Source organism: Pipistrellus kuhlii, unplaced genomic scaffold, assembly GCF_014108245.1.
Source record: "Pipistrellus kuhlii isolate mPipKuh1 unplaced genomic scaffold, mPipKuh1.p scaffold_m20_p_1, whole genome shotgun sequence".
NCBI lineage: Eukaryota > Metazoa > Chordata > Mammalia > Chiroptera > Vespertilionidae > Pipistrellus > Pipistrellus kuhlii.
In genome coordinates this window covers 185,191,858-185,219,087 of record NW_023425404.1, presented here as the reverse complement: position 1 = coordinate 185,219,087, position 27,230 = coordinate 185,191,858, and the positions used below count along the sequence as shown (strand labels likewise).

The 27,230-nt window shown below is 40.7% G+C and overlaps 1 protein-coding gene across 5 annotated transcripts in view; it reads left to right on the top strand.

The window, feature by feature from the left end:
* Positions 1–16,150, top strand: part of RBPJ (recombination signal binding protein for immunoglobulin kappa J region) — an 82,868-nt gene extending 66,718 nt beyond the window's left edge. For 3 of the 5 annotated variants that reach the window (XM_036419051.2, XM_036419069.2, XM_036419060.2), the window contains 7 exons: positions 3,478–3,652; positions 7,569–7,706; positions 7,860–7,972; positions 9,614–9,754; positions 11,269–11,424; positions 11,757–11,860; positions 11,998–16,150. In XM_036419051.2, coding sequence (XP_036274944.1) covers positions 3,478–3,652; positions 7,569–7,706; positions 7,860–7,972; positions 9,614–9,754; positions 11,269–11,424; positions 11,757–11,860; positions 11,998–12,313 — 1,143 coding nt within the window. In that variant the 3' untranslated portion in view covers positions 12,314–16,150. The remainder of the gene's footprint in view (positions 1–3,477; positions 3,653–7,568; positions 7,707–7,859; positions 7,973–9,613; positions 9,755–11,268; positions 11,425–11,756; positions 11,861–11,997) is intronic. The other 2 variants (XM_045573558.1, XM_045573559.1) reach the window with 2 other exon arrangements.
* The last annotated feature ends 11,080 nt before the right edge of the window (positions 16,151–27,230 follow it).

Below are 27,230 nucleotides of genomic sequence, written 5' to 3'. Positions count from 1 at the left end.
ATCTTAGTGACCACATAAGTGTTTTTTAAAATGATGCATATAAAGGTAGTTTTTCATTTAATATATTTTTATTGAGTGCCTTAGTTGGCCTTAGGAAGGGTTGGAGGACAGCATTGAGTATGGTGAGCAAGGGATTTGTACTCTCATTTAATTTTAGACCTTTTATAGAGAATGAGCAATAAGAAGCCTCAGTATCAGCCTATATCAAATTTGAGTCTTTTTATGTCATTTGTATCTTCATAATTTTTATCAGCAAGATTTGTCAACTATGTATTTCAAGTTAGATTTATGATAAAACTTATTACAATAAAGGTTGCTTTATCTTAAAATAGAGCAGTATAAAGTATTTCTAAGTTATGACCCTTGAGACAAAATTAAGGATGTAAGTGGTGGATTTATCTAATAGGCCTAAATGTCTTACCTATTTTTCTCATATAGAAAGTCTCAAGAGTTCTGTGTCTCAAGTTTTATCTTAACATTTGGTAGATTTGACAGGTAGATATTGAGGAGCTAGGGATTCTAGAGACCACAATGTATATAATCATGTTAATTATTGCTTGCTTTAACCAATTTCAGCTTCCAGCAATTTTAAGTAATGCCAACCAAACAGCATTTCCACTCACCTTTCCCAGCATCGTAGCTTAGTATATCTTGCTACAACTTCTACCATTACATTCTTTCCCTAAGCCTTAGAAATTCACAGAATAGGAAAATAATACATGAGAGCACAAGCATTAATAGCATTTAAAAAAACTTACTAGCTGAAACCGGTTTGGCTTAGTGGTAGAGTGTCGGTCTGTGGACTGAAAGGTCCCAGGTTCGATTCCAGTCAAGGGCATGTACATTGGTTGCGGGCACATCCCCAGTAGGGGGTGTGCAAGAGGCAGCTGATCGATGATTCTCTCTCTTCGATATTTCTAGCTCTCTAGCTCTCTCCCTTCCTGTCTGTAAAAAATCAATAAAATATATTTTAAAAAAACCTAATAAGGTAGCACAATGCCTATATGCTGAAATTATGCGTTAATATTTAGTTTGAATGGAAAATGCTATTAGAGAAGTCTATATAAAGCAAGATTTATCAAGTCAGTAGAAGGTATTCTAGGCAGAAAGAAGGACATAATCATGTGCTTGGGCATGAAGGCATGAGAACGTGGTATGTTTGGGCCCAGGTAGGCCAAGATGGCCTGAGCAGTGGGATGCTGAACTTCACAAAGAGGCACTTTGCTCCTGACTTAAATCGCCACAGTGCTTTTGCAGCATTAGACCAGTAGTTCTTTTTCATTTCAGGGTAGATGTTTGAGTCGTTTTTGAGTTAAACTGTTTATTATTTATAGAAAGCTTAATATGTAACATTTTATAGAATCTTGGTAGCTAATTTAGCCTTTTGGTATGATGAAACATTAATTTCAGTTTTTATTTACTCATAATACTTTTTGAGTCAGTGACTTCTCCCCTTTTCTCTTTTGGAATTTAACTAGTTTGTTGTCATTGGCCTTATATATATTTTTATAATAATAGTTCTAATAAAATTATCTCAGGTATGAGTGTGTGTGTGTGTGTGTGTGTGTGTGTTCAACCTGTTTACTTTAGTAATTAGGGATGTATTTCCTTTCTTTCCAAGGAGATATATGTGTGGTTGCCTTTTCCAAACCAAATAAAGCCCTTTGTGTGTAGGTTCAACCTTCTCTACTCCTTTTTGCCTTTCCTGTTTGCCAGTCTATCTTATCATTTTTGGTAGGTTTCATTATTTTCTCTTTTCTGATATTGATCATATCCTTGTTAACACTCTTTTCTCATATTGATCATATCCCTTAATATTTGAACTCAGATTTTTCCATTACAATGTCATTACCTTCATTTAGATACAAATTTCATTTTTGTTCCCTGTGCCTGTCTGCTTTAGTATATTGATACCCATATTCCTAGGCTTTGTCTTATATTTGCAGAATAATTCCATAGGTTAGGTTTAATTTGACCATTCATGCTTTTTGAAATATTTATACATGGCTCCTGCCACAACATCTTTGAATGCTTAGCGATCCTTGGGTGAAAGGATCAGTGTGAATGCAAATACTATTGTTCTTATTTATTTTGTACTACCGTGTTTCCCCAAAAATAAGACCTAGCGCATGGAAAGATAAGACATCCCCTGAAAATAAGACCTAGCGCAACTTTGGGAGAAAAAAATTAATGTAAGAAACTGTCTTATTTTTGGGTAAACAGGGTAGCATGATTAGCTTAGTCTTAATTTTGTCGTCTGCAGAACAAAGTCTCTCAAAGCTTTTACCATACTTTCGGATTTATAAAAACTTAATTGAGTGTAAAATATTCAAGGTGGCGTCTAAATTTTTAAATAGAACTTTGCTATTAGAAAATAAAATAAATTATGGCATTATTTTGTTCTGCTACTAAAATTGCCTGTGAGTAAAATTTAAAGTTTAAAAACCTAGAACACATTCACTTATTTTTTAAATGAATGACATTTGCTCTGCTTTTAAAAAGAAATACACAGCAGAGGTAGTCATAGAAATGTGCTTAGCCTAATTTTAAAGTAGAGCATTGATTTTTTTAAAGTATATAATTCATATATTTTAAATACTTTAGCTTTGTTTATCATTTTACCTAGTTTGGAAAAGGAAAGTAATTTAGTCCCTTCCCTAATTCACAGAGATTGGGGGAATAGGAGAGATCTTAGAATTCTCATATATGTTTGAAAAAGTAGCTTTTTCAGGAATTATCGCTGTTTTGCAAATGCTGTAACTCTTAAATACTATATTTTAAATTACCAGAATATATTTTCTGATAGACTGACATAATGTCTTGCTGTATTTAGTTGTTCTAGTACCTTTAAATTCAGTTCTTTTGATGATACAATATGAATTATCCCATTAGGCAAACTTAACATTTTAAGAATAGTCCTTTAAATAAAATCTACTCATAGCCCTTTCTGGCGTAAGATATTTTGTCGGTATCCAGTTAGTACTGACCGTGTTTTATCAGGATTATATTATAGGTGGTTACTCTGCTGTTCACATTGTATGCACTACCTTGGGAAGGACCACCACTAAATTTTTTTACATAACTTGATTGGATTTTGATGGCCTTATTTCTATGTTTTCTTTATAGAAAAACAGTCTAGATTTCTTTTAGCTATGAAATTGTATTTTTAAAAATTACCACTAATAATGATAATAATGTGATATAGATGTAGAGTTATATAAAACAAGAAAAGACTAGTGTTTACAATTCTTTTAGAGGGGGTAAAATAGTTCACAATGTTAGTATTTTATAGATTTGATAAGAAAGACGGTACTTTGTCATCAGAGATTAATTTCAGTAATTTTATAGTTGGTTTTATTCAGCTTTATTGAAATTACTGCATTTAAGCCTGATCAAACCTAGCCATGACCATACAGAGTTGTAGGTCCATAACCAACAAGGTTTTGGTGCTATTAAAACTTTCCTTTTCTTTCACAGAACTATTGCACAGCCAAAACATTGTACATATCTGATTCGGACAAGAGAAAGCATTTCATGTTGTCTGTAAAGATGTTCTATGGCAACAGTGATGACATTGGTGTATTCCTCAGCAAGCGGATAAAAGTCATCTCCAAACCTTCCAAAAAGAAGCAGTCATTGAAAAATGCTGACTGTATGTATATACTTAAATTTTCTTTTGTCCCCAACTCCCACCATGAATTAAGATAAATTTAACTTTTTTTAATTAAAAATTGCTTTTCGATAGCCAGTTCATTCTTTGCTAATATTTTTGCATTTTTAAAAATTACCACTAATACTGACCTGAAGTTGTCACATTCGTTAATTATTGCTGCTTTATTGTCTTTTTCCTTTTTTTGAAAATGAACTAGAGTTGTTTCATCACTGCTCCCCAGAGACATTTAGAAAATAGGAGTTTTCCCCCCTTTTGCTCTCACAATGACTGCAGCGAGTGATGTTAGCATTGGTGTCTTGGGCCAAGAGAGTCCCCATTCCACAAAGTTGATTTACCAGCAAGGTCAGATGGGCCTTGCAGGGCCATCCTGAGAACCTACACAACATTTTTCACAGGGTTCTCTGCCAGAGACTGCTATCTCATCAGCAGAGCTTTAGATTCTCAGAAATAAGTGCTGTCTGTTTGCATTAAACATTTCAACTCCTATGCCCATTTTTCTTATTGTAACTTCTTCTTATGAAAACTTTCAAACTTAGAAAGGGACAAAGTAGCATAAGGTGACCACCCACCTGGCCTCGGCAGTTTTTATCAGTTGTTTCAATATCTCCATCACCACCAGCACCTCCTTCTCCAATTGCTGTAATATTTAAGTGTAAATCGTGAATGTCCTATCCTTTCAGCTACCATTTCTTCAATAGTGACTAACAGATAATTTATTTTTAAACGTTGTTAGGTCTAACAGAGTTGACAGTTCTTTGATGTAAAAGCCAAGCTATGTGTAGATTTAATCACATTCCTCATATGGTTTTACAATTGTGTTTTTGTTGTTTTATAACAATTGACTAAACTGGATCCTAACAAAGATCATGCATTTTAATGTATAAGTTTCTTCTCTCCTTTTCCAACCTTTTAATTCTTCCTTATCGTTTATTTGTTAAGAAACAGGTCATTTTTCCTATGGGATGTCCACATTGCGGATCTGGTTGATTACATATTTCTCTATCTCATATTTTCCATAAGTTGGTGGTTAGACCTCAAGACTTTTATTTTAGATTTATCTGGTCCTATGTATGTTCATTCCTATGGAATCAAAAGTCATATAATATCTGATCATCCCACTTCTTGTCATGTTAAGATTGATTATAGTAAATTGAGCTATTGTTAGCCCAGCCCGTCCATTACAAAGTTCTGAGCAGTCTTTAATCTGATGGCTTTAATAGTATTCGTTGATGCTGCTGCTTAAATCAAAGAATTCATCAAGGACTGCAAAATGGTGACTTTTCTAATTCTTTTATTCATCATTTCTGCATTTGCTAGCTCTTTGCTTCAAATGTAGTCAGTAGAGGAAAGACACTATAAATGCTTAGTTACTAATTTGCAGACTAAAGATAATATTCTTTGAAGGTGATCATTAAGTTTTAGGATTTTTGTTTTGTTTGCTTGCTTTATTTTGTTTTGTTTTATTTTTATTATGAACTTATAGGTTTTTATATAATAGTGAGTGGTTTTTTAGTCCACTTAGTAATTATTATTATTATTTATTTTATGGAATATTTCAAACATACTAGACAGAGTTGCATAATGAAATGAAACCTTCTGTGTTCTGACTTTAACAGTGATTTTAACTTCTCTTCATTCTACACCCCACTCTACCCTCATTTTAGTTTGGTGCAAATCCCAGGCATTATATAATATCATCTATAAATATTTCCGTGTGTCTCTGAAGGATGAAGTTTCTTTTTTTGTTGTTGTTGTTGTTGTTTTTAATATAATCACCATGACATGATCACATGAAAATAAACATGTAATAAAAAGAAATAATTTCATCAAACACCTACTCAGTATTGAAATAGTCTAAAATATCATTATTTAGCTCTTTATTTGAATCAAAATTTAAATAAGGTCCACCACATGTTACAGTATATATTGTGTTGACATGTCCTTGAGTATTTTTAATCTAGATTCCCTCTTCATTTCTCCTCTCTCACTCTCTCCTTGTAATTTATTTATTCAAGAGACTGAGTCATTTGGCCATGAGAATTTTCCACAGAGTAGATTTTGCTAATTTCATTTCCTTTGTGTAGTTTAATGTATTTTCTGTAAATTTGTGGTGGTAAAGAGAAATTGCCTGACACTAGTTAAAGGTGGTAAAGACAGATTTTATTCAGTACTGTTGCAATAGGGAAAAGAGACGTCAGTGTACAATTGAGCTCAAGTCTTCATAGAAAGACAACTGGGGATTTATAGTCAAAGAGCAGAGTAAGGGGTGGGGAGGGCCAGTGGATGGAACATTACTAGGAGCAGATATCAGAGGTAGAGGGATTTTTGACAAACCAGTCTAACAGAATGCTTGCTAAGGGCAGGCCCAGGGTATCAGATGGAAAGCTTGGGGACTGGGGAGGAACTTGATCAGATAACTAGAGTAGGAGGATGGCTTAGCAAGATTCTTACATTAACTGGGCCAGTGGTAGGGCCCCTGGAAGAGGCTTGGGAGAGCCTGTCTAAAGTTTGTTCAAGGAGAGTTTAGAAGCTTGCTCAGATTTAAGTATGTTGTTCTTTGGCTCTTTTTTGGTTTTGGAGGGCAAGGCTCACTTCATAGTGGTAAAGAGTTCTTGGATCAGGATATAATGTTATGTATTCAGGCTATTTCTAATATTAAAAATAACAGGATTTTATTTAACCTCTTCAACTTGGAATTTCTACTGACAAAGTTTATTGATGGCAGAGAACATTTTACTTTCAGAATATTTCCTTGCTTACATAGATGTGGCTATTTGTGTGTGTGTGTGTGTGTGTGTGTGTGTGTGTGTTTAAATTCATGCATTGCTGTATACTTTAAGTCAGTGGTCGGCAAACTCATTAGTCAACAGAGTGACAAACTGCTTTAAGATATTTAGAAGAAATCAGAATCTCTAATAATCACAATATCTAGAGGCAAATGCTATCCACTTGGTAACCCTCCTTCTAGACCCTCCCTATGAGTATTTTCCACAGGATTGGGTATGAGCACACATGTGCAGTCACATAAATGTATATTTACCTAATGTGCGTTTGATGCATACCAAGTGTTTTATAGTCTGCTTTTCCATTCAGTGATATCCCAGGAAGATGAATTTTTTTGTTCCTTTTTTTCTTTTTCTTTTAATCTTTATTGTTGAAAGTATTACAAGGGTCCTCTTTCGCCTCCCTCACCCCCATTAACCTCTTCCAGCCCACTCCCATCCTTCCCCCACCCCGGCCCTTACCACCCATTGCTGTGTCCACGGGTTATGCATATATGCTTACAAGTTCCTTGGTTGATCTCTTCCCACCCACCCTCCCCTGCCTTCCCTCTGAGGTTCAACAGTCTGTTCATTCTTCAATGACTCTGGGTCTATTTTTGATCATCAGTTTATTTGGTTTGTTACAAATATTTTCTTATCAGTGCATTTAGATACAGGGTATTTAAATGGGTAATAGACATTATAATTTATTTCATCAGTTTTCACTGTTAGACATTTATTATTTAAATAATTTCCCTTTAATAAATAGCACTGTATAATTTTCATTTAAAAATGATTTTTATGGGCATATTTTATATCTTCAGCTTGACTCTTTTTTGGGGGGTTATTATCTGTATTCTTTGGAGGGTTAAAATTTGTTAAAAGAATCTGTTAAATTATAATACTAATTTAATATAATGTAAATATCCTATATATATTAAAAAAAAAAAAAGCTAATATGCAAATTGTCCCCTCCACCAGGAGTTCTCCTGGGAGTTCAACCAGAGGGTGGGCCGCCCTGCGGCCCTCTCTAGTTAAATTATAAAGAACAACCATAACTTGCCAGGTACCAATCCCTTCTTTCTCCCTCTCACCTTCAGTCACCTAAACAGGAGCTATTTTTTTCTCTGCAGTATGCATCGCCTCAGGAACCAAGGTGGCTCTGTTTAATCGACTTCGATCCCAGACCGTTAGTACCAGATATTTGCATGTAGAAGGAGGTAATTTCCATGCCAGTTCTCAGCAGTGGGGAGCATTTTACATTCATCTCTGTGAGTATAAAAATGTGCATTTGATGTTTCTGGTGTGAAGCTTATAAATTCTTTTTGATAAGAAAATGTGCGAGTATATTAAATTTTGTTATCTTCTAAGCAGATTAATGAATTCTGAAAGATAACAGTTTGATCTCTGTTTCACTCCACCAGTGGATGATGATGAGTCCGAAGGAGAAGAATTCACAGTTCGGGATGGCTACATCCATTATGGACAAACAGTCAAACTTGTGTGTTCCGTTACTGGAATGGCACTCCCAAGATTGGTATGGCTCCACTTTTGCTTTTGTAATATGTATAGTAAAAATTAAGGAAACATAAACACAACAACATTCAATCTCATGCTCTTTAATTTAAAAAGAGATATCAATAAGCACTTATATTTATAATTGGCATTTTTACCCCACTTTATGTTTAAAATGCTTTAAGGCAATTAGCTGGTTTTTATAAATGTATTATTAATGACTTCCTGCTGAACTATTTCTAATAAGTTTTGGTGGCATTTTTTTCCTTTTTGGTTGTATATCCGAACATGTTCAATAGAGGGCACTATAAAATTACATTGTGATTTATTTTCTTAATGCAGACACGCTACTCATTTTTTATGGTACTGCTGCATCCCACATAGGACCAAGTTTTCAGAAACATAGAAGTTCTTATATCTTTAGAAGTACAAATTAATTTTTACCAATTTACTCTTCCACAAGAAGAAAAATTTATTAAAAAGGAAATAAAATTGGGAGAAAGGCATATAGGTTAGGGATTTTTGTTCACTAGGGAGATCATGAAATAGTAAAAAACTGCTTTTCTTACCAAAACAAAATCAAAGGCTCCTAGTATACCCTGCCACATGCTCACTCTCTTTTTCTGAAACAGAAAGCAAAATGGAATGGTGAGAGGGGAGGAACGAGGATATGTAGTCAAGGAAGTTTTCTTTATTTTTGATTTCAGATGAAAATAGTTCTAAATGTTTGTATACTGTTAGAAGTGACCTTCATAATCATCAAACCCTTAGTGATTGATTGCCTTCTGTGTGACCAGTGCCTCTAAGGTGTGATAGGATTATTTTTCAGCTATCCATGTGTTTTGTGGAATATTCGGGTTATAATCTTGTAGCGCGTAATGGAAAGAGTTCAGGCTGGGCAAGCAGCCAGTCCTGGAATCATATTCTGGTCCTTCAGCTACTAAGCAGGTGATTTTGAGGAACTTACCTGACCTTCTGAATCCATTTCTAATCTGCAAAATGATAACTATTTTAAGTACTTAAAATATATACGGTATATATGTATACATACATATATATATATACACACACACACACACACACACACACACACACACACACACACATATATATATATATATATATATATATATATATATATATATATATATCAGATCATGGACTACACTGACTACCAAACCAGTGTAGCCTTTAGAGATAGTTTTTTCCTTTCATGTTGGATTATCTGTCATTTACTTTTACTTTTTTAAAATTTGTCACTGTATTTTATTGGAAAGGTCATCTGAACTTGCTACTCAAAATATAGACAAAAAGGATTAGCATCAGCTAGGAGTTTGTTAAAAATGCAGAATCTGTGGCCCACACACAAGATCTGCGGGCTCAGAACTAGGGCCCTCGGTGACTTATCTGCACATTGAGGTGTAAAAGCACTGATCTAGAAATCGGCTTTACGTGCTCGTCGAAGTGGGGACAGGTCCCACCATCTAGCATGCTTGTGATCTAAAGGTATTTTCTATACCTGGCCTACTGTTTATAAATGTTTGTGTGAGTAGGTGCATGACAAGTAAGGGATGTATAGCTTATTTCTATAGGTATCAAAAGCATACCTACTGAAAACTCTCCATGTGTGATAACCTTTTCTTGTTTAATTGTTGATACGCAGATAATCAGAAAAGTTGACAAGCAGACCGCATTACTGGACGCAGATGATCCTGTGTCACAGCTCCACAAATGTGCATTTTACCTTAAGGATACAGAAAGAATGTACTTGTGCCTTTCTCAAGAAAGAATAATCCAGTTTCAGGTAGGTTTCTAAGTCACTGGTGAAACCTAAAATGTATGTTAGGCCAATAGCATACAGAAACAGGAAGCTCTTGCTTAATGTTTGTTGTATCCGAACACATGAAGCTGTGTTCAGATGTTTTCTCAAGTCCAAGGGTCCTCAGCCCACACGGTCTTCCGACATGTGGTCACCCTGCCTCAGGGAAGAACTTGAAACTTGTGCACACGTTCTCTGAGAAACAGTAACATCTAGCTCTGAGGGACAAAAGGCCTCTTGGGCCATCCAAAAGTAGATTTCAGGTTTTCAGTTAATTCACCCTGAAGTTGTGTGCACACACTGTATATGGAGGGGGCGGGTTCATCATTTCTCGTCAGATTAATTTTGGGGTCTTTCAGGATAGTATGATGACATGTTTCAAAAGCTACTTTTTAACTACATTTACTCAGAAGGCTTTCCTGAGGACATTTATGACATGGCATCTTACTTAATAGGAGAGTTATACTTTCATGGGAAACTAGTTTGTTAACATCTGGAGACCTGTTCCAGAGGTATGACCACACAGCCGTTTCCTCGGCCCAGCACCGATGGACTGGTCCAGGTGTTTTAAGGTAGGGGTGGGGGCTAATGATTCACATCTTGGTTGCTTCTTAAAGTACACAGGTTTCTAGCAGAGAGGATTCTAGTCTCTCTTTCTTAGGGAGCCCTAAGAGGTTTTTCTTTTTTCTTTTTTTTAATCCTCACCTGGGGGACGATGTGTTTTCATTGATTTCTGGAAAGAGAGAGAACATTGATTGGTTGCCTCTGTTCTTGCCCCACTAGGGATTGAACCCATACCCTTTTGGTGAATGGGATGGCACTCCAATTGGCCACCCAACGAAGTCAGGATCCCTAAAGAGTTTTAAACAGCTATTTGTATCATAGATACTCACCTTTTATTTTAAAAAATTATACAGGTACTGATATACTCAGAAATGCTTATTCTGAAAGGTAGTACCAGTTATTTAGTATTAGTCACTGAAATATTTCATGTTATAATAAAAACTTATGTGTTAGGTTTTTATGTTAATACTAAAGACCCAGTGCATGAAATTTGTGCACTCTGGGGTGTGGGGTAGGGGTGTCCCTCAGCCTGGCCTGCACCCTCCTGCAGTCCAGGAGCCTTTGGAGGATGTCTGACTGATGGCCATCAGTTGGACACCCTGAGTGTTACCTTGAGGCCTGAGAGGCTCCTGCCATCACTGCTGTGCTCACCAGGGCTTCTGGCTGAGCAGCATTTCACCAGAGCAGCTCCTACTTGAACGTCTGCCCCCTGGTGGTCAGTGCATGTCATAGCAACCAGTCATTCCACCATTTGGTCAATTTGCATATTAGTCTTTTATTATATAGGATTTTGTTTGTGTTTATGTAGGGTTTGGCAAAGCACCATGTTTATGAAGTTTATACATTTTCCATTCTAACTCTAGTCTACAAATGTTACTTATTGAAATTGTCTTATATTGCAATACATATAAAAATTTCTAAACTTTCTTCATAAGGCCACTCCATGCCCAAAAGAACCAAATAAAGAGATGATAAATGATGGAGCTTCCTGGACAATCATTAGTACAGATAAGGCAGAGTATACCTTTTACGAGGGAATGGGCCCTGTCCTCGCCCCTGTCACACCTGTGCCTGTCGTAGAGAGTCTTCAGGTGAGATCACCTCCTTGTAACTTCTCTCAGCTATGACTTAGCATAATTTTATTTCACAATAATTGAGTTTTTCCAAATATTGTGATTTGAGTATTTTGTTATATGTTACTGGTAATAGAAAAAACAAAAATAAGAGCCTAATTTTATGCAAAAAGAATTTAAATTTAAAACTAACTTGTATGTTAACCTTGATTTTTTTTAGTTTACTTTGTCTTTATAATCATGTGATTTAAAAGAAGCATTTTAATCACCCATATTTTGCAAATGATATCTGTGCACTGTAATGTGTGGAAAATGTTCTCAGTGCTGTTCTGGTTTTCTGTGAATTGCAGCTGAACGGTGGAGGGGACGTCGCAATGCTTGAACTCACAGGACAGAATTTCACTCCCAATTTACGGGTGTGGTTTGGGGATGTAGAAGCAGAAACGATGTACAGGTACTTGTAAAACTTTTTATATCGTCCACAGTTGGAGGTGGGTGGGTATCTGAGACTCTTTCCTGATACTGATTGCTAGCAACCCAACTTGAAGTTTCAGTTCTAAAAATTGCCTTGTGTTTATGTTTCCTCCTCAGGTGTGGAGAGAGTATGCTCTGTGTTGTCCCAGACATTTCTGCATTCCGAGAAGGTTGGAGATGGGTCCGGCAGCCAGTCCAGGTTCCAGTAACTTTGGTCCGAAATGATGGAATCATTTATTCCACCAGCCTTACCTTTACCTACACACCAGAACCAGGGCCTCGGCCACACTGCAGTGCAGCGGGAGCAATCCTTCGAGCCAATTCAAGCCAAGTGCCCCCTAATGAATCAAACACAAACAGCGAGGGAAGTTACACAAACGTCAGCACAAATTCAACCAATGTCACATCATCTACAGCAACAGTGGTGTCCTAACTACCGTCTTGTTGCTGAGACTTAAACTGACTCCAGTGCAGCAAAAGGTTGACAGAAAGAGAGAGAGAGAGAAAAGTGAACAATCTTTTGTGGTTTCTTGGGAAAACTTTTCATACCAGGTGATACTATTCAAAAACCCCATGAGCCGCAAGTGCTGATTGGAAGTGCAGAAGCCACAGTAAAACAAAAAAACAACATCAACACGTACAAACTATTGGAAACTCAGTTTTTGTTTTTTTTTCAGCTGTTATTTTTGGTTGGTTTTTGGTTGGTTTTGTTTAAATGGGCAAGAAATAGACACGTGGCTGGAATAAACGTTAAACTAGAAGACACAAATCTAACATAGTTTTTATGGACCAAGGACCTTGTATAAGCTTTAGTAAAGGTACATGTTCACCATACCTTTTTATATCACCGCCTAGAGCACACCTTGTTACCAAGCAGGTGCTCCTCTCCCTGCCCCTCGGAGCTTCTGCTCGTCAGTACGCACAGGCTCCAAGCCTGACATGCTTGCTGAGTCTCACTGTCATACTCCCAGGTTTTTTTTTGGTCTACGGCCGGAACTGTTCTTTCTTTGTTTTGTTTTTTAAAGCTGAAGTCTTAGGACTTTTTATGAGTTTGAAATTCTTTTAATTTCAGCAAGTCAAATCTTGTAAAGGCCTGATTTTTTTTTTTTTAAAGATTATATGAAGTCTGTGCAAAAGCTTTAAGAAATGCCTCTGCCTTGCCTGCAATACATGCAATGTACATGAACTAGTCTCTATTCTCAGACATGTGGCAATTATTTCCATGTTTTCTTTTTTAAAAAAAAATGTATTTATAGTGGTGATCCAAGCGGTTCTAACATTTACATGGGATTAAGTGTGGCCATTTAGTCATGAGTGAGTTAATGGCGCAGGACATGTGATATTTGAAGTGTTCTCTCCCCCTCCCCTATGCAAACATGTGTCTCCATGTTTCAGGATTTGTTCAGGTTTCCCCCACCTGACCTTGTACATAACTTGTATTATGTGTAAGTTAAACTTTTTATTTTGAACTTGTAATGTTCCCAGTGATTTCATTCAGTAGGGTGTTTTCTGCCTTTTTGACATATAACAACAACAAAAAAATCATAGAAATATTTGCTACCAGGTGGTAGATGGTGCCCTTATTGTATAATGAGGAAAATCTCAGCAAAAGCATGTTTTTATTTACTTTTTATGTTTTTGGTAGCCTAGTCCACGATGTCATTGTAAAATCTTAAAACAAGATGCTCTTATTAGTTGGTGAACTAAAGTAGTTGGAAGACAAGTACTTTAGAAACACATAGTTGTGAGATTATAAAAATGCAAATGTAACTTATCTTACCATTTCTCTCTCTGCCTTTTTTAAAAATCTTTCCCAGTACTGAGCATCTCCATAGATGTCTCCTACTCAGAAAACATTTCTTTGCCCTTCAGTTAAGATTTGAGTGCATCCAGGGTTGTGTTGGCCTTGCACGCCAAGCTACCCCGTTCCTCACATTGCTTCTGTTTCTGCACTTTGGTTGTGCCTTTGTTCCGTCCTAGAGATAGTGGCAGACTCGCTGGGCTACACTTAGTACAGGAACCACGTGTGTGATGTCCGAGGACACAGTCTAGTAATACAATCATCCTTGTTAGAGTAAAAACTACCTCTAGATTGTGGTAAGCTTTTTACTGTCCCATAAAACAGGAGCCAAAGCACCTTGTGATCGAAAACTGTACATTCGTCATTTCCATACAGAACAGCGTCTCTCTGGTGTCCTGGGCTATTTTCAATGACATTGTTAGTAGCGTTTTTTGTTGTTGTTTTTTTTAGCTTTGCTATCTTCTCTCATTTTGCTCAGACTGTGTCATTGTAAATAGGATTCCTAACATCTTTTCATGACTTTTCCCTTAGTTTCAAGGGAGAAGCCATTTATTTGTAAAACACATTAGCGGTAAAATCAGAGTTACTGGTTTTCTCTTTCTGCAAGCCTTTGTAATTAATTACCCATTGGACAACAGGTAGCCTTCTCTCCAAACTGCTCCAGTCACTAGCTTCTCTCTCGGTGAGCCGATCCCGCCTCACTCCTTAACTCTGTCAGTGATTAAGGGCAGAATTCAGTGTGGCCTTATCTTTCTTTGTTTTGACTGTTTACTGGCTTTTTCTTGCCTTTTTCCGACTAGTATTTATTCTTCTGTCTGTTGTCATGCCAGCAGCCTTTGCACAGTGCTTTTGTTCAGATTGCAGATGTTTTCAGTTCTGCTTTTATTTTAATGGCTCACAAGTTTTCTCCACTTCCCAGGTGTGGTGTTTAGTTGTAAAATTACATTAAATTAATTGATAACAGATGAGACACTTTTGAAGCTTTCTTGCCCAGCTTTGCAGCTCAAAATAATCCTGCAAGTTTATGACTTTATTAAAAGTGAACTTTTGCATATCTATTATTTAAATATATCTTATTTTGGCTCTTTGTTTCTTTTAATAAGACAATTGAAATATTAGGCTGTAAACTCTTTTCCTATTTTTTTTTTTTAATAAATCCAAAAATGTACTTATAGGCATTTATTTCCCCTGCTATTTTCTGGTCATTCTGCGAACCACAAACTGAAGAGTGAAATGGTTTGTCTGTTGTAGCTCCTGTTAAAGGAGTTCTTTTGTCAGCTGCTTTAAAAAAAAAAAAAAAATCTGTTTTGTGGATTTGTAAATCATTTGAGTGTATAATTTATAGGAACCTTGTCCTCTCTTTATAGTAAAAGGTACCCGAGGGCCCCCACCCCCACCCCATTGGTGGCATTAGAGATGCTGGTTATTTTCTGTGATGAAGACCTTCTTAAAATGGTAACTGCTTCAGCTAAAGGATAGTACATTTGAGTTGTTGTTTTTTTAATACTGTTTTAGAAGTGTATCTTTTACTCTCATGATTCTATGCAGTTTCTAAAAATGTGCATAGTAGCTGAGTCTGTGATCCAATATTTTTTTTATTAGTTCCATTGAATTGATCACACAGATTTGGAAGGCAAGTGACGGGCTTTAAAAGTAGAATGCCCTTTGTATTTTGAATGACTTCAGAGTTGAACACTAGAGTAATATTTAACCTGCTGCTGACTTTTCTTAAACTGTGGCAATGGAAGGCATCTTCACATATATATTAGTGACCTGTTTGTCACTCTTGCTGCACAGACTTATTTGTGATCATAACTGGTTAGTTTTTGTTTATTTTTCTAATGAAACTGGTACCGTCTGTGCCCTCACAGAATATTCCCCATGCATTTTTTGAAAACTTAACTAGTCATGTTTAACCAGATAATCCATGGGGGGAGGGAGGTTCCTTTTTGAAACAAAATGCTATTCAATTATTAACCAAGTTACTTACTTTTGATTTTGAAAGCAGCTGTTTCTGATGAGTACTGAACAAATGTGTGTAATTTTCTGTGCCAGACTTTGACTTTGTTTCAAGCACTGTAATGTGGGTTGGATGGTTAGAAACAATAATATATTAGGGTTTCTATTTAACCCTTTCAGGACTGAACTGTGTCCCCTTTTATTAATTTTCCCTGTGTTGTGATAAATGTTTGCCAGCATTCAGTACTGTGTTGGTCCAAATGTAGGTTTATATGCTCATTTTTAGCTTATTTCTTGTACCTTGCAGCATGCTCTACACATTCAGTCCTTAAGGGGTTTATTTTACAAACTGTGCGCCTGTAAGGTTTGTTAGCAATAAGATAGAAAATTGAGCAAGTTTATACCATAATTTTGTAGAAAAAAGAATCTACTCAGTTCCATATTTCATCCATGAGAAACCTGCAATATGGGCAGTTTCAAGGAATTAATAAAAAGGAAATGTAAACCATTGTAAAAGTCTTCTGTTGAATGGGCCTGATGCATGCTTTATCGTCTTGGTGTCAGTATACTTCATAAAGATGACATTAAATCCCATATTCCAGTTTGCACATGTACACTCTGACCATCACCTGAGTGGGAGCTACAATGCTGCTGCTGCTGCGCTGAGAGACAGCTCCTTTCCTCCCTTGTGAATGGGGACATGGGATTTCAGCGGGCTTCTCTCCCAATTCAGTAACATTTCCAGCTAATCCCAACAAAAATGGAGAATGTCACTTAGTAACCTTTCCAGTATAAGGTTGTCATTTGGCCTGATACTAAAGAGCATACAATGGTTTGTGCTTTTTGCTGGGGCCTCCTAGAGAGAATGACAGTGCTTGCTTTTGTTTAATAGGGAAACTGTAAAAGGGGGAAATTTTGTATTTTTTAAATCATAGTTTATTTCTTATTTGACTTCCCCCCCAAAGGAAAAAAAAAACAAAACTATTAAATAAAGTTACCAGGATTTTGCTAAAGACATCTTGCTCTAAAAATAGTAATTGCTAAGTAAATAAGGAGCAATGTAGTTGGAATTTGTATTGTAAGGCTAAAATTGATAGTGATTCGTTTAGAGGAGAATAATAAGCTTGTACCCCTTTCTGTGAAGAGCACACGGTCACTTTCTAAGAGGTCTTATGGAAGGTCCTGTGTGTGTGTGTGTTGGGGGCTGGGGGAGGTCATCGACCCCCTGGATGGTTGTCAGTGATAGGGCTGGACAGGGCTCTAGTGAAGAGTGGTCAGAAGGCAGTCGTCTCTGAAACACACACACACACACACACACAAAAAACAAACAAACAAAAAACCATGAAAACTAGAAAGGTACACTAAGTATAATAGAAACCCTAAAAACAGTTTAGTACTAGAAAGCCCTGAGGGAGACAAGTTAATGTGTATAAAGTACAAATGAGGTGATTCCTCTTGACTTACTGTAAGTTAGATTCTAAAGCTTAATGGCCCGGAGACAGAGCTATATGCCATGGGCCCTGTCAGGGCCTGTAAGACAACAGCCACACACCTAGTGCTTTGTGCTGAGGACGAGGTGGTTTGTGTGCCTGGCACACACATGTTTAATAGTTTAGTTAAAGGTGTTAATGCGCACGTGGAGAAATCATGGCTCATCTTGGTCTAGAGAAAAGGGACACAAATACTCTCTAATACAGAAAAGGGACAGGCTTTAACTACAAGGAACATTCATACTAAACAAGTAGGTTATTTTATAACTTGGGATTTATAGGACTTTTTTTTTTGGCGGGGGGGGGGGGGGGGGGAGGTGGACTTTAAATGTGCTAAAGATAATTTAAAGGTGTGTGAAGTTGAGATATACGTCCAGCCCTCTAGCATGATGACTGTAGTCCCTGCTGACTTTAATCTTATGTTACCTTGAAAGTGTCCAGATGCCAGGTGTTTGGATTTTTTAAATTATGTCTTTAGTGCCCTGACCTTTTGGATTATGTTCTTAATCTGCCTCGTCAGACCTTCCGTATCTAAATTACACAACTCTACCTAGAATTATCCTGGATACTTCTGAGCCTTGTCCGTCTTCCAGGTGAAGATAATGAATCTTATCTCTTACTCTCAAAGCCAAGTCTAACGAGCTACGTTTCTGGACTTCACATGCTGGCTTTAGGGAAACCAGATCTCAGAGACCAGAGTATGAAGAAATGACCCCACCTGTGACGATGCTTAGGTTGATTTCTCATCTGATTCTGCAGCTCTCCACTAGTCATTTGTAGAGGGGGAGAGGAGGGAAACCGCTCTTCCTAGTAAAAAACCAGCCACCATCCAGTATGCCTGAACTTCTCACATTTTCCCTTGTGAAAACAAGGGGTAAGGGGACCAGGAGCTAGTTTCAGACTCACCTTAACAAGATTACCCTTTGTACAGGAAATTCAATGTCAGTGATTATTTTCATACTGAATCGGTGTGTTTTGTCATTGCCGAGCTAAAAATAAGGGATTGGCAGATCAGAACTGACAAGGACAGACCTAAACACATTTTTCTGTCAGTGACTCCTTCAAAACGTGCATTTAAACCCTGAGCACTTACACCTCCAGCACCGCAGGCCAAGCCTCCGATGGTCTTGGATTATTACAGAAGCTTTGTATCTGCTCCTCCAGCTTCCTCCCTGCCCTCACAGAGCCTGTCCTCAACAGCACCCCATTGGTTCTTTGCAGATGTGTCCCTCTGCTGCTGAAAGCCTTCAGGGACCCCATCTGCCTCTGGGTAAAATTCAAAGTCCTCATCTTCCCCCACTCCCAGTCCACTGTGCTCCACTGCTTCCTTGTCTTGCCTGGATTTCACCAACAGGCTCTCACCGCAGGGCCTTGGCATTGGCAGTTCCCAGTACCTGAGACAGTCTTATCATTTGGCCCCAAGATCCATGCTGCCCTCGTTTCCTGCCGGTTGCCATCCCTAAACACCTCGTGCAACATTGTGCTCCTGCTCCCATCACTCTGTCCCCTCCACCTGCCTTTTTTTTGTTTGTTTTTTTGTTTTTTGTTACAGCACTTACTGCCACCTGACATTTTGTGTGTTTACTTGTCTGTCTGTTTATTTCTCCTCCAACCAGCTTGAAAGCTCACTGTCCCCAGACTCTAGCAAGGAGCCTGGCACATAGTAGGTACTCAATAAATACTTGCCAAATGGATGACTTAAGTGCTTTCTGGTCACACCCTGGCCTCCCAGATCCCTGCCTTTATTCAGAAGCTGATAAAGAGTGGGACGCCAGTGATGAGCCTCTGGAAGACACAGGAACTGTGCAAGACCAGAGAGGCAATACAGAGACAAGAAGATAAACATCGGGAGTGAGGGATTCTTGGCAGCCAAGAACATGGGATTGTAAACAACCAATTTGGTGTTTTTTGTCAATGAGGTTTTCTGTTACTAGGTAAGGCAAAGTGGGCAGGACTGTCGTCCACTCACTGGGGGATAGTTTGTTAGGATATTAGCTAATTTGCAGTTAATATGGGGGATAGGGTTTGTAAATATTTTCAGAGAAGGTAGGCCCCACAGCCTTTTGTACAATTCAGAATTTTCTTATATACCTAATGGTACTGAGTCTGTGTTCCATGTGCCAGACATTCAGCGAAGTGTTTATTCTCATCTTGAATCCTCACCAATATAAAGAGAAAGATGCTAGACACGGGCACAGTGCACAGACAGTAAATAGGAAAGCCATGAGGTGAACTTTTTTACACAGGATTTTTATTTTTATGAATTTCAGAGAGTAAGGGAGAGGGAGAGAAAGAGAGAAATATCAATGATGAAAGGGAATCATTGGTCAGCTGCCACCGGGGACTGAGCCTACAACCTGGGCATGTGCCCTTGACCGGAATTGAACCTGGGACTCTTCAGTCCTCAGGCCGACGCTCTATCCACTGAGCCAAATCAGCTAGGGCTACACAGGATATTTTAAATTTGTGGGACACACAGTGACATCTGTCAAACACTATGTAAATGACTATTACTAAGTTGTTTTTACAGAATTAATAAACAGAACACTTGGATATTTCCTTTGGCCCAGGGAAGGCATGAAAAAATAAGATGTTCAAGGTGCTGAGAGTCAAGAAAGTTTGGGAACCTCTGCCCTTGGGATTAAGAACTGATTTCTTTGGGTTAACCCAGTATTTGCTACTCAGTTAAATCAGGACCTCCAACATTTTTAAAGGTTTTTATTTTATTTTTTTTAAGCAAAGTAATGCAACCATGAGGTTAAAGAAAATCATAGAGCACTAAAAAGCATAAATGCAAATTGCACTACCTTTCCTCATCTCTTTCCACTTCCCCAGAGTTAGCTACATTCAACTCAATTCTCTCTTCTGGAAGTTGCCTCGATTTCTAGTATGTGTATACTCTGTTTCTTGACTTACCAATATTCTCTGCCAACTTCTTGCTATGGTAGATGAGGATTTCGCTTGTCTGTACCTTTATGCCCATTTCTGTCTTCCTTTCCTCCAAATATAATTATGATACAATTTTCATTTAAACCATTGCTCGGTGTTTAAACAGCATTCCTCACCTGTAAAAGGCCAGTGGTTGTATCTTCCCCGCTGAGGTTGTTGAGAAAAAAATGCAGTTGAATGTGTAAGGAGGTTGGCATACAGCAGGTGACTACTACTGGATTTGGAATTCTCTAGTAAGAAAGGTAAATGCTCCCTGTCCCAGCCGCCCAGAAACTGTCATCGCAAATTGAGCTTCACAAAATGTAAGAGGTGCCGGGGGTAGCGGAGAATATAAAGGCTGAGCTGGGAGGAGATAGGCAGAGTTCTCTCTGCCACAGAAGCGGGCCTTCTTAAGGAAAGCTGTGTGAGGACTTGGAATTTCTGCAAAACCCAGAGGCATGTCGGTCTAGAGGTGGCTAGAGAGGGGCTTCTGAATGGAGGGACTGAGCCTGGGAGGGGAGGGGAACCTCGAGTAGACTAGAGGCACAGCAGTGGCAGGCTTAATGCTGGCAACAGGGCCTGAAGGTCGAGTGCATATAACTCAGAACCTCGAGCCAGTGCCGGACCAGACCGGGAGGTGGAGACTGAGTCAGGCTCCCTGGCCAGCAGAGAGAGCCTGCTCTCCTACAGGGTAGGAGGCTGCCTTCCCTGGGGAATGGGTGAGGTCACCAGCCAGCCACTCCTCTGCACAACCTCTGGGAGTTGAAGGTGTCCTGGTCAGGTGAGATAAGCGGTGTTTGAGGGTCACACAGGTGTGCAGGATCCCACAGACGCTAACAGAATACAGAGCCTAGCATCATGGTGTTCCCATGGCGGGCAAGGTCAAGCAGAAGCAAATAATGAAAAAAAATAAGAAGTGTTCAAAAGCAAATGTTGATATTAAACGGAAGACTCCTTTGAACCAGCAGGAGGACATGTACAGCCAAACAGGCCAGGCTCAGCTCGGCTCCTGTCCTGGGGCAGTGGGGGGAGGATGGGGTGTCTGTGGGGAGTGGCAGTATGGATTGCTTATTTCTTTTCTGAGATAACCAAATTACAGGTTGATTATAAAATTACATCTCAGCAGGTCTCCCACCAGCCTGTCTGGGCCAGGAGGGCTGTGACCCTGGAGTGGACTGGCAGGCCTGCCCCCAGCACACCCATCTCTCTGAGGCTTCCCTGGGCCACCATGGGCTCCTGAGCCAGGGCCTGTGACAGAGAGAAACTGCCCCGTCCGAGCCCGGAGCCCAGCGCACAGGGAAGTCAGGCCCCAGGAAAGGAGATTCAGTCCCCATTCCCTGCCCAGGCACTTCCTCTCTAAAAGTCCGTTTATAGAAAAGTCCTGGACTCTCAAAGTGCAGGGTGTGGGGGAGGGACAGGGCCACAGGGCAGAGCAACATGGAGTGAGAGCTGGGAGGTCCCAGGCCCAGCCCCTCTGAGATGAACAGGGAGGGACGGGCCACTTCCGTTTTTTGAAGCATCTGGTATGTCACCAAGTAAAGCAACGGCCTGATCCCACTCCCATAAGAATGAAAACATTGGTCTGGGCGAAGTCCTGCGGGTGCTTCAAGCAGCGGTATTTGTAATTTCCCAAACCAGAAACAACCCAAATGTTCGTCAGCCAAGAGATGGGAGTCTATCCATATGTCTCTTCCTCTGCCTGAATGCCTTTCCCCTCAACACACCTTGCTAGGAGCTCATTCTGCTGAGCTCGGTCCTAATATCACTTCTTCGGGGAGCTGTTCCCGGTCACTCTCACCCCACTGCCATCCCTCTCTTGGCTCCCTGTCCCTTTGTGTGTGATTATTTGCTTAATGCATGGTCCCCAGAGAGTCTCAGCTTCATAGAGTGAGCAGGTGTCTTATGGCACAAGGGTAATGGGAGGAGGAGGGTCTTTGTCCCTCTCTCTTCAAACCCCGAGAACCTGAAAGAGTGATGAGCACTTGGTCATTGCTCAAATACGTCATTGAAATGATGGATAAGGCAGTTAGTGTGTGAGTGAGTGAGTGAGTGAATGGATGAATGAGTGAATGCTGTGTGTATCACTCTCACTCCTGGAGGTCCAGCTCAGACCCCAGCACAGAACTTACTTAGAGGAGAAGCATCATTCCGCAGAGCTGCTCATTTCAAGCTTGGGAAATGCCCATCTGGTGCCCTGCAGACACCATGGCCAGGGGAGGGACTAGCTCCGGACCAATGGCTTTCTCATTCTTCTCCTCCTGCCCCTCTTCTTCCTCCCCCGCCCCGCAGGCCCTCACTCTGTCGGCAGGTGCCCGCCTAGATCTGCAGTCTACAGCATGTGTATGTGGGAGCTGGTACAGCATGTGGGAGCTGGCAGGCCCTGCCCACAATTGGGAGGTGGCATAGATGTGGTCTCTGAGGAAGGTTTCCCAGAAGAGCAGATGTGGGAATGCCATCAAGATCACCCAGAGCTGAAACCGGTTTGGCTCAGTGGATAGAGCATTGGCCTAAGGACTGAAAGGTCCCAGTTTCGATTCTGGTCAAGGACATGTACCTTGGTTGTGGGCACATCCCCAGTAGGGGATATTCAAGAGGCAGCTGACTGGTGATTCTCTCTCATCAGTGTTTCTAATTCTCTATCCTTCTCTCTTCCTCTCTGTTAAAAATCAATAACATATATATATATATATATATATATATATATATATATATATATAATCACCCAGAAAAGCCATTTCCAGAATTACTGGCCAGGGTGAAAATCTAAGGTGGAAGAAAGAGAGAATTCTCTCTGAGAGGGGAGGAGAGAATATTTCTTCTAATCACGCTCACTTCCTCATTTCCCCCTAAAAATAAACATGGCAGCTCCAGCCTTCGAGGATACAGAAGTAGCAGAAAGTACTTTCTGGAAATCCAGTTACGTGCAGTGTGCAGACATTCAGTGCACGGGGGTGAAACCAGTATGCCATTTGGTCAATTGACATAGTTATGAAACACCTACTATGTGTCAGGGTTCTGCTTGGCACTGGTGTCAGCTGTCCCTTTTCTGGAAAGCCCTTTTCTGGGCTTTCTCTGCAGTTTTGACATATGCTGTACGTATGCGTGTGACGTATGCGTGTGGACTTTTTTTTTTTTTAAGGTGTGGACTTAAAATGGATGCCTGGGTCTGCTTCCTGGCTCTGCCATTTGGGGGCTGGGCAAGTTGCTTAACCTCTCTGTGTCTCTTCACCTGTAACGTGGGGACCATTGGGTTATCACCAGGATTGCATACCGTAGATACTTGTAAGATGCTAGAGTGGTACCAGGAGAAGGGAGCCCTCCACGCTGCTGTTACTATTCTTACTGTCGCTCTGACTCTGACAGTACTGAGGGGCCGTTTGTGTCTTCCCCTCAACATCCGTTCCCTTTTCTCCCCAATGGCAAAACAGATCCTGGTAGGAGGCATTCCCCCGCCCTCTCTGCTCAACCTCGTGCTCAGTGTGAGAAACATTTCAGGACTTTGAGGCAGAGCATCTGACCCAGATATAGGCCAATCAAAACGCTGCATTTTTCCACCTCCGGAGACTGGCTCGGGCTTGGAAACGTGAGGCAAGCTGGTCCAACCAGAGTGATTCCCGGGAACCTGGCCAGGGCCCACGTGGCCTTCTCCTCGCTGATCGTGTGAACCTGGGAGGCTGGGTGGGGGTAGCATTGCTGCCGGCTCTTCCCGGAGAAGGAAACAAACACAGGGAAAGTCTGGGTGGATGTGGGAGTTCTGGGTTCACCAGGGGAACCCCAGGTCCATTGGCTGAAAAGCCAGATCAGGTTCCCAGTTCTTCCATGACCAGGTCAAGAACGTTTCTTCTGGCTTAACCCGGAAATGGTCTTCTCCTTGCAGCAGGATTCTAAGGAACACATCGCCTATCGATGTGACACCTGTTCCCTGAGTGCCTGCTGCCCGCCAGGACCTGTGCTGGGTGCCAGGAGATGAGAGTGGAGACAGGCAAGGCCGCTGATCTCAGGAACCTTGAGTTCTAGGAGAAGACAGAGAGTCCAGGCACTGTCTCAGGACATTTGGGAAGGAAAACCGAGGGGCTCTGTCTGTTTACCCTCTGGATGCCCAGAACCACACCCTCTTCATCTGTGCTGCCTTGTTCTCACCCACTCAAGGATGTGAGGGTCCCCATTTCCTCATGACAATGACCCATGGGTCTGCACAAAGCCCTCAGGCTCTACAGATGGGCTGGTAATTAGGACACATGAGTTTGAGTTGAGAGGCATTTAAAATGATACACTAAGTTCCCCCATAGTCCTACAAGAGAAAACACACACACTCCCCTGGGACCCACAGAGACACACTCTAGGTCCTTGTTTTGCTTACAAACGATTCTCTTCTACAAATCTTTCTAACAGGAAGGAAAAGCCACCCCATAGGCTTAGTTAAAATAGAAGTATATGGAAGTAAAGGTGATGTTCAACATTGGCCAGTAGATGGCAGCATGTTCAAACTTGCCATCTACTGGCCAGCAGAAAGTCAGCCCAGCACAGGTAGGGCTCCAGGCAAACAGCTCTGGATAAAAACACGCCCTGTAGGTGGCCTCCTCCTCCTCTTGATGAGCATCTCCGTGCTTCATGTCATTTATTAAGAAATAGGAAATGGACACCCACTTGGTGCCCAGTGGGCCTGTCATGGCGGACAGAGTCTCCGCCCTTACGAAGGTTTGTGTTAGTGTGATTGCTTTGTCATCATCCCAATACAAATGGTCTCTAAGTGACGTTTCAAAGCAGGTGCATTGAGGTGCAAGGCAAGGTGGCCCAGTTCTATGCGAGGCATTCTCATGTCAGCTTGCCCAGCAACCCCGAGCGAGCATATTCACCAAGAATGCAAAGTGGTCCACACCTTACTAACGTGAGTTCCGCACCGAGAAGAAAACTTTGTTTCTGGAAGGGCTGATTATATCTTAGAAATGAAAACAACATCTTATGACACCTGGGCTTAGCGTTGCTTAATAAGCTGTGAACATAAACAGACCTGGGACCGACTGGATATGCTAATAAGAACCTGTCCTCTCTCTTGGACTTCTGTCTTCAGGCTTTGTTTGATGGCTGATGGTTCAGAGTGGAGGCTGCCTTCCACAGTCGGTCAGAACTCTGTGTCCTCGGGTGCAGTGGGTGAGGCCGGAGGCCTGTCAGAGAGAAGGCACCTCTCCCTGGAGCTGTGACACTGTTCAGCCAGCCAGCCAGGCTTGTTCTCCTGTTGTGCGTGATACTCCTGGACCCTGCAAGCTCAGCAGACTGGTCCAGCATGGACATCGAGTTAGGGGGTCAATTCTGTTAGGAGTGGAAGGTGTCTGAGCCATGGCAGCCACGTTAGCAGCAATGGTCCAAGACCCAGGCAGCAAGGTAGTGGGTTGGGGTCCATGTAGCTGGAACAACATAACATAGTTGGTACTCTGGCCTAGAGCAGGCTCACCTTATCTCAATTTTCTCTTTAATGATAAGAATCACCTGGGAGGGAGGGTATGCTTATTAAATAACCAGGACCTCCTACAGACATTCTGGCTCAGTAGAGTGGAACCTGCATGTCTATATTTCTAACAAGCTCCCATGGAAGATGGATGGGCTAGCCCCGTGGTCAGCAAACTGTGGCTCTCGAACCACATATGGCTCTTTGGCCCCTTGAATGTGGCTTTTCCACAAAATACCCTCATGCTGCTATTGCTGTTCTTACCATCTCCCTGACTCTGATGACGGTACAGAGGGACCATTTGTGTCTTCCTCTCAACATCCGTTCTCTTTTCTCCTCGATAGCATAACGTATCTTGACAGGAGGCATTCCCCTCCCTCTCTGCTCAACCTCATGGCCTGGGCAAGTCTATTTTGAAGAAGTGACATTAGAAGAAGTTTAAGTTTAAAAATTTTGGCTCTCCAAAGAAATCTCAATTGTACTGTTGATATTTGGCTCTGTTGACTGATGAGTTTGCCGACCACTGGGCTAGTCCTTAGCCTGCACTTTGAGTAACAGAGCTCAGAGTCCCTTTACATTCTAGATTCTACATGGAACGACTGTGGTTTGAATGTGGCAGGGGAAGAAAGTTAGACATCACCATTGCTGTAGGACTCATTCTACGGTGACCTTATTTTTTGCAACAAGGCATCTCACTGCAGCCTTTCAACATGCCATCCTGTGATTGTTTTCCTATCCCCGCTGCCTATCCCAGGAAATGACCAAGGGGCAGAGAGCTCAGTCACTTGTTCGGGGATGAACAATGAACATCAGGGTTGGGGATTCAAACCACCATCAGACTGATCCAGGACATATTAACTACTTAACTAATTCGTTATCCAAAAAAAAAAAAAAAAAAATGATTGAACATTATCTATGAATTCGGGACTATGAGGCATTAGGACATAAGGTAAGCAAAGCACGTGGGATGCTGGCCCTCCTGGAGCTTGCATTTCAGCAGGAAAGGTGACATTTCAATGAGAAGCAACACCACCGAGTGAACACAGATCCCAAAGCTGGCACTTCTCTCTGTGCCTGCTGCTGCCCTTCTGGTCCACACCTCCCTCCGTTATCTCTTGAGTAGAGAATCACAGTGATCTTCTTGTCCCCTTGTCTGGGACACTCATTCCCAGACCCTCATGTGATTGATCCTTTCTTATTACGTCACTTACTGATTACTTCAGCTCCAATGTGACCTGCTCCATGAGGCAATCAATACTTTGCATATCAGATAAGAGTATGAATGATGTTCTATATTTAATAAACACCTAGGCCTGCCTTCCAGCTCCTCTCCCTACCAGCTGTGTGATACAGGGAAAGTTACTTTACTCCTCTGTGCCTCAGTTTCCTTATCTGTATAAGGGTGATAGCCCCATGGGATTGCTGTAAGGATTAAATGAGGAAATACACATGAAGCAGGATAAGCAGCATGGAAGCTTCTGCTCCTGTTATTCTCTGGCCACCCTACTTCGCTGGGATGCACCCCCTTTTATTCACATGTATCACATTATCCCCATTTTATTTTCTTCTAAGTCCTGGTACCAAATCACTCATGTGTTTACTTGTATGTTGTCTGTCTCTCTACCTCCAGAATCTAACCAGGGCACCTGGGCATTATCCGTCTCCCATGTGCCCCCAGGTCCTGAAGTGGATTCTCAATATCTTTATTAAGGGAAGGAGTGAATAA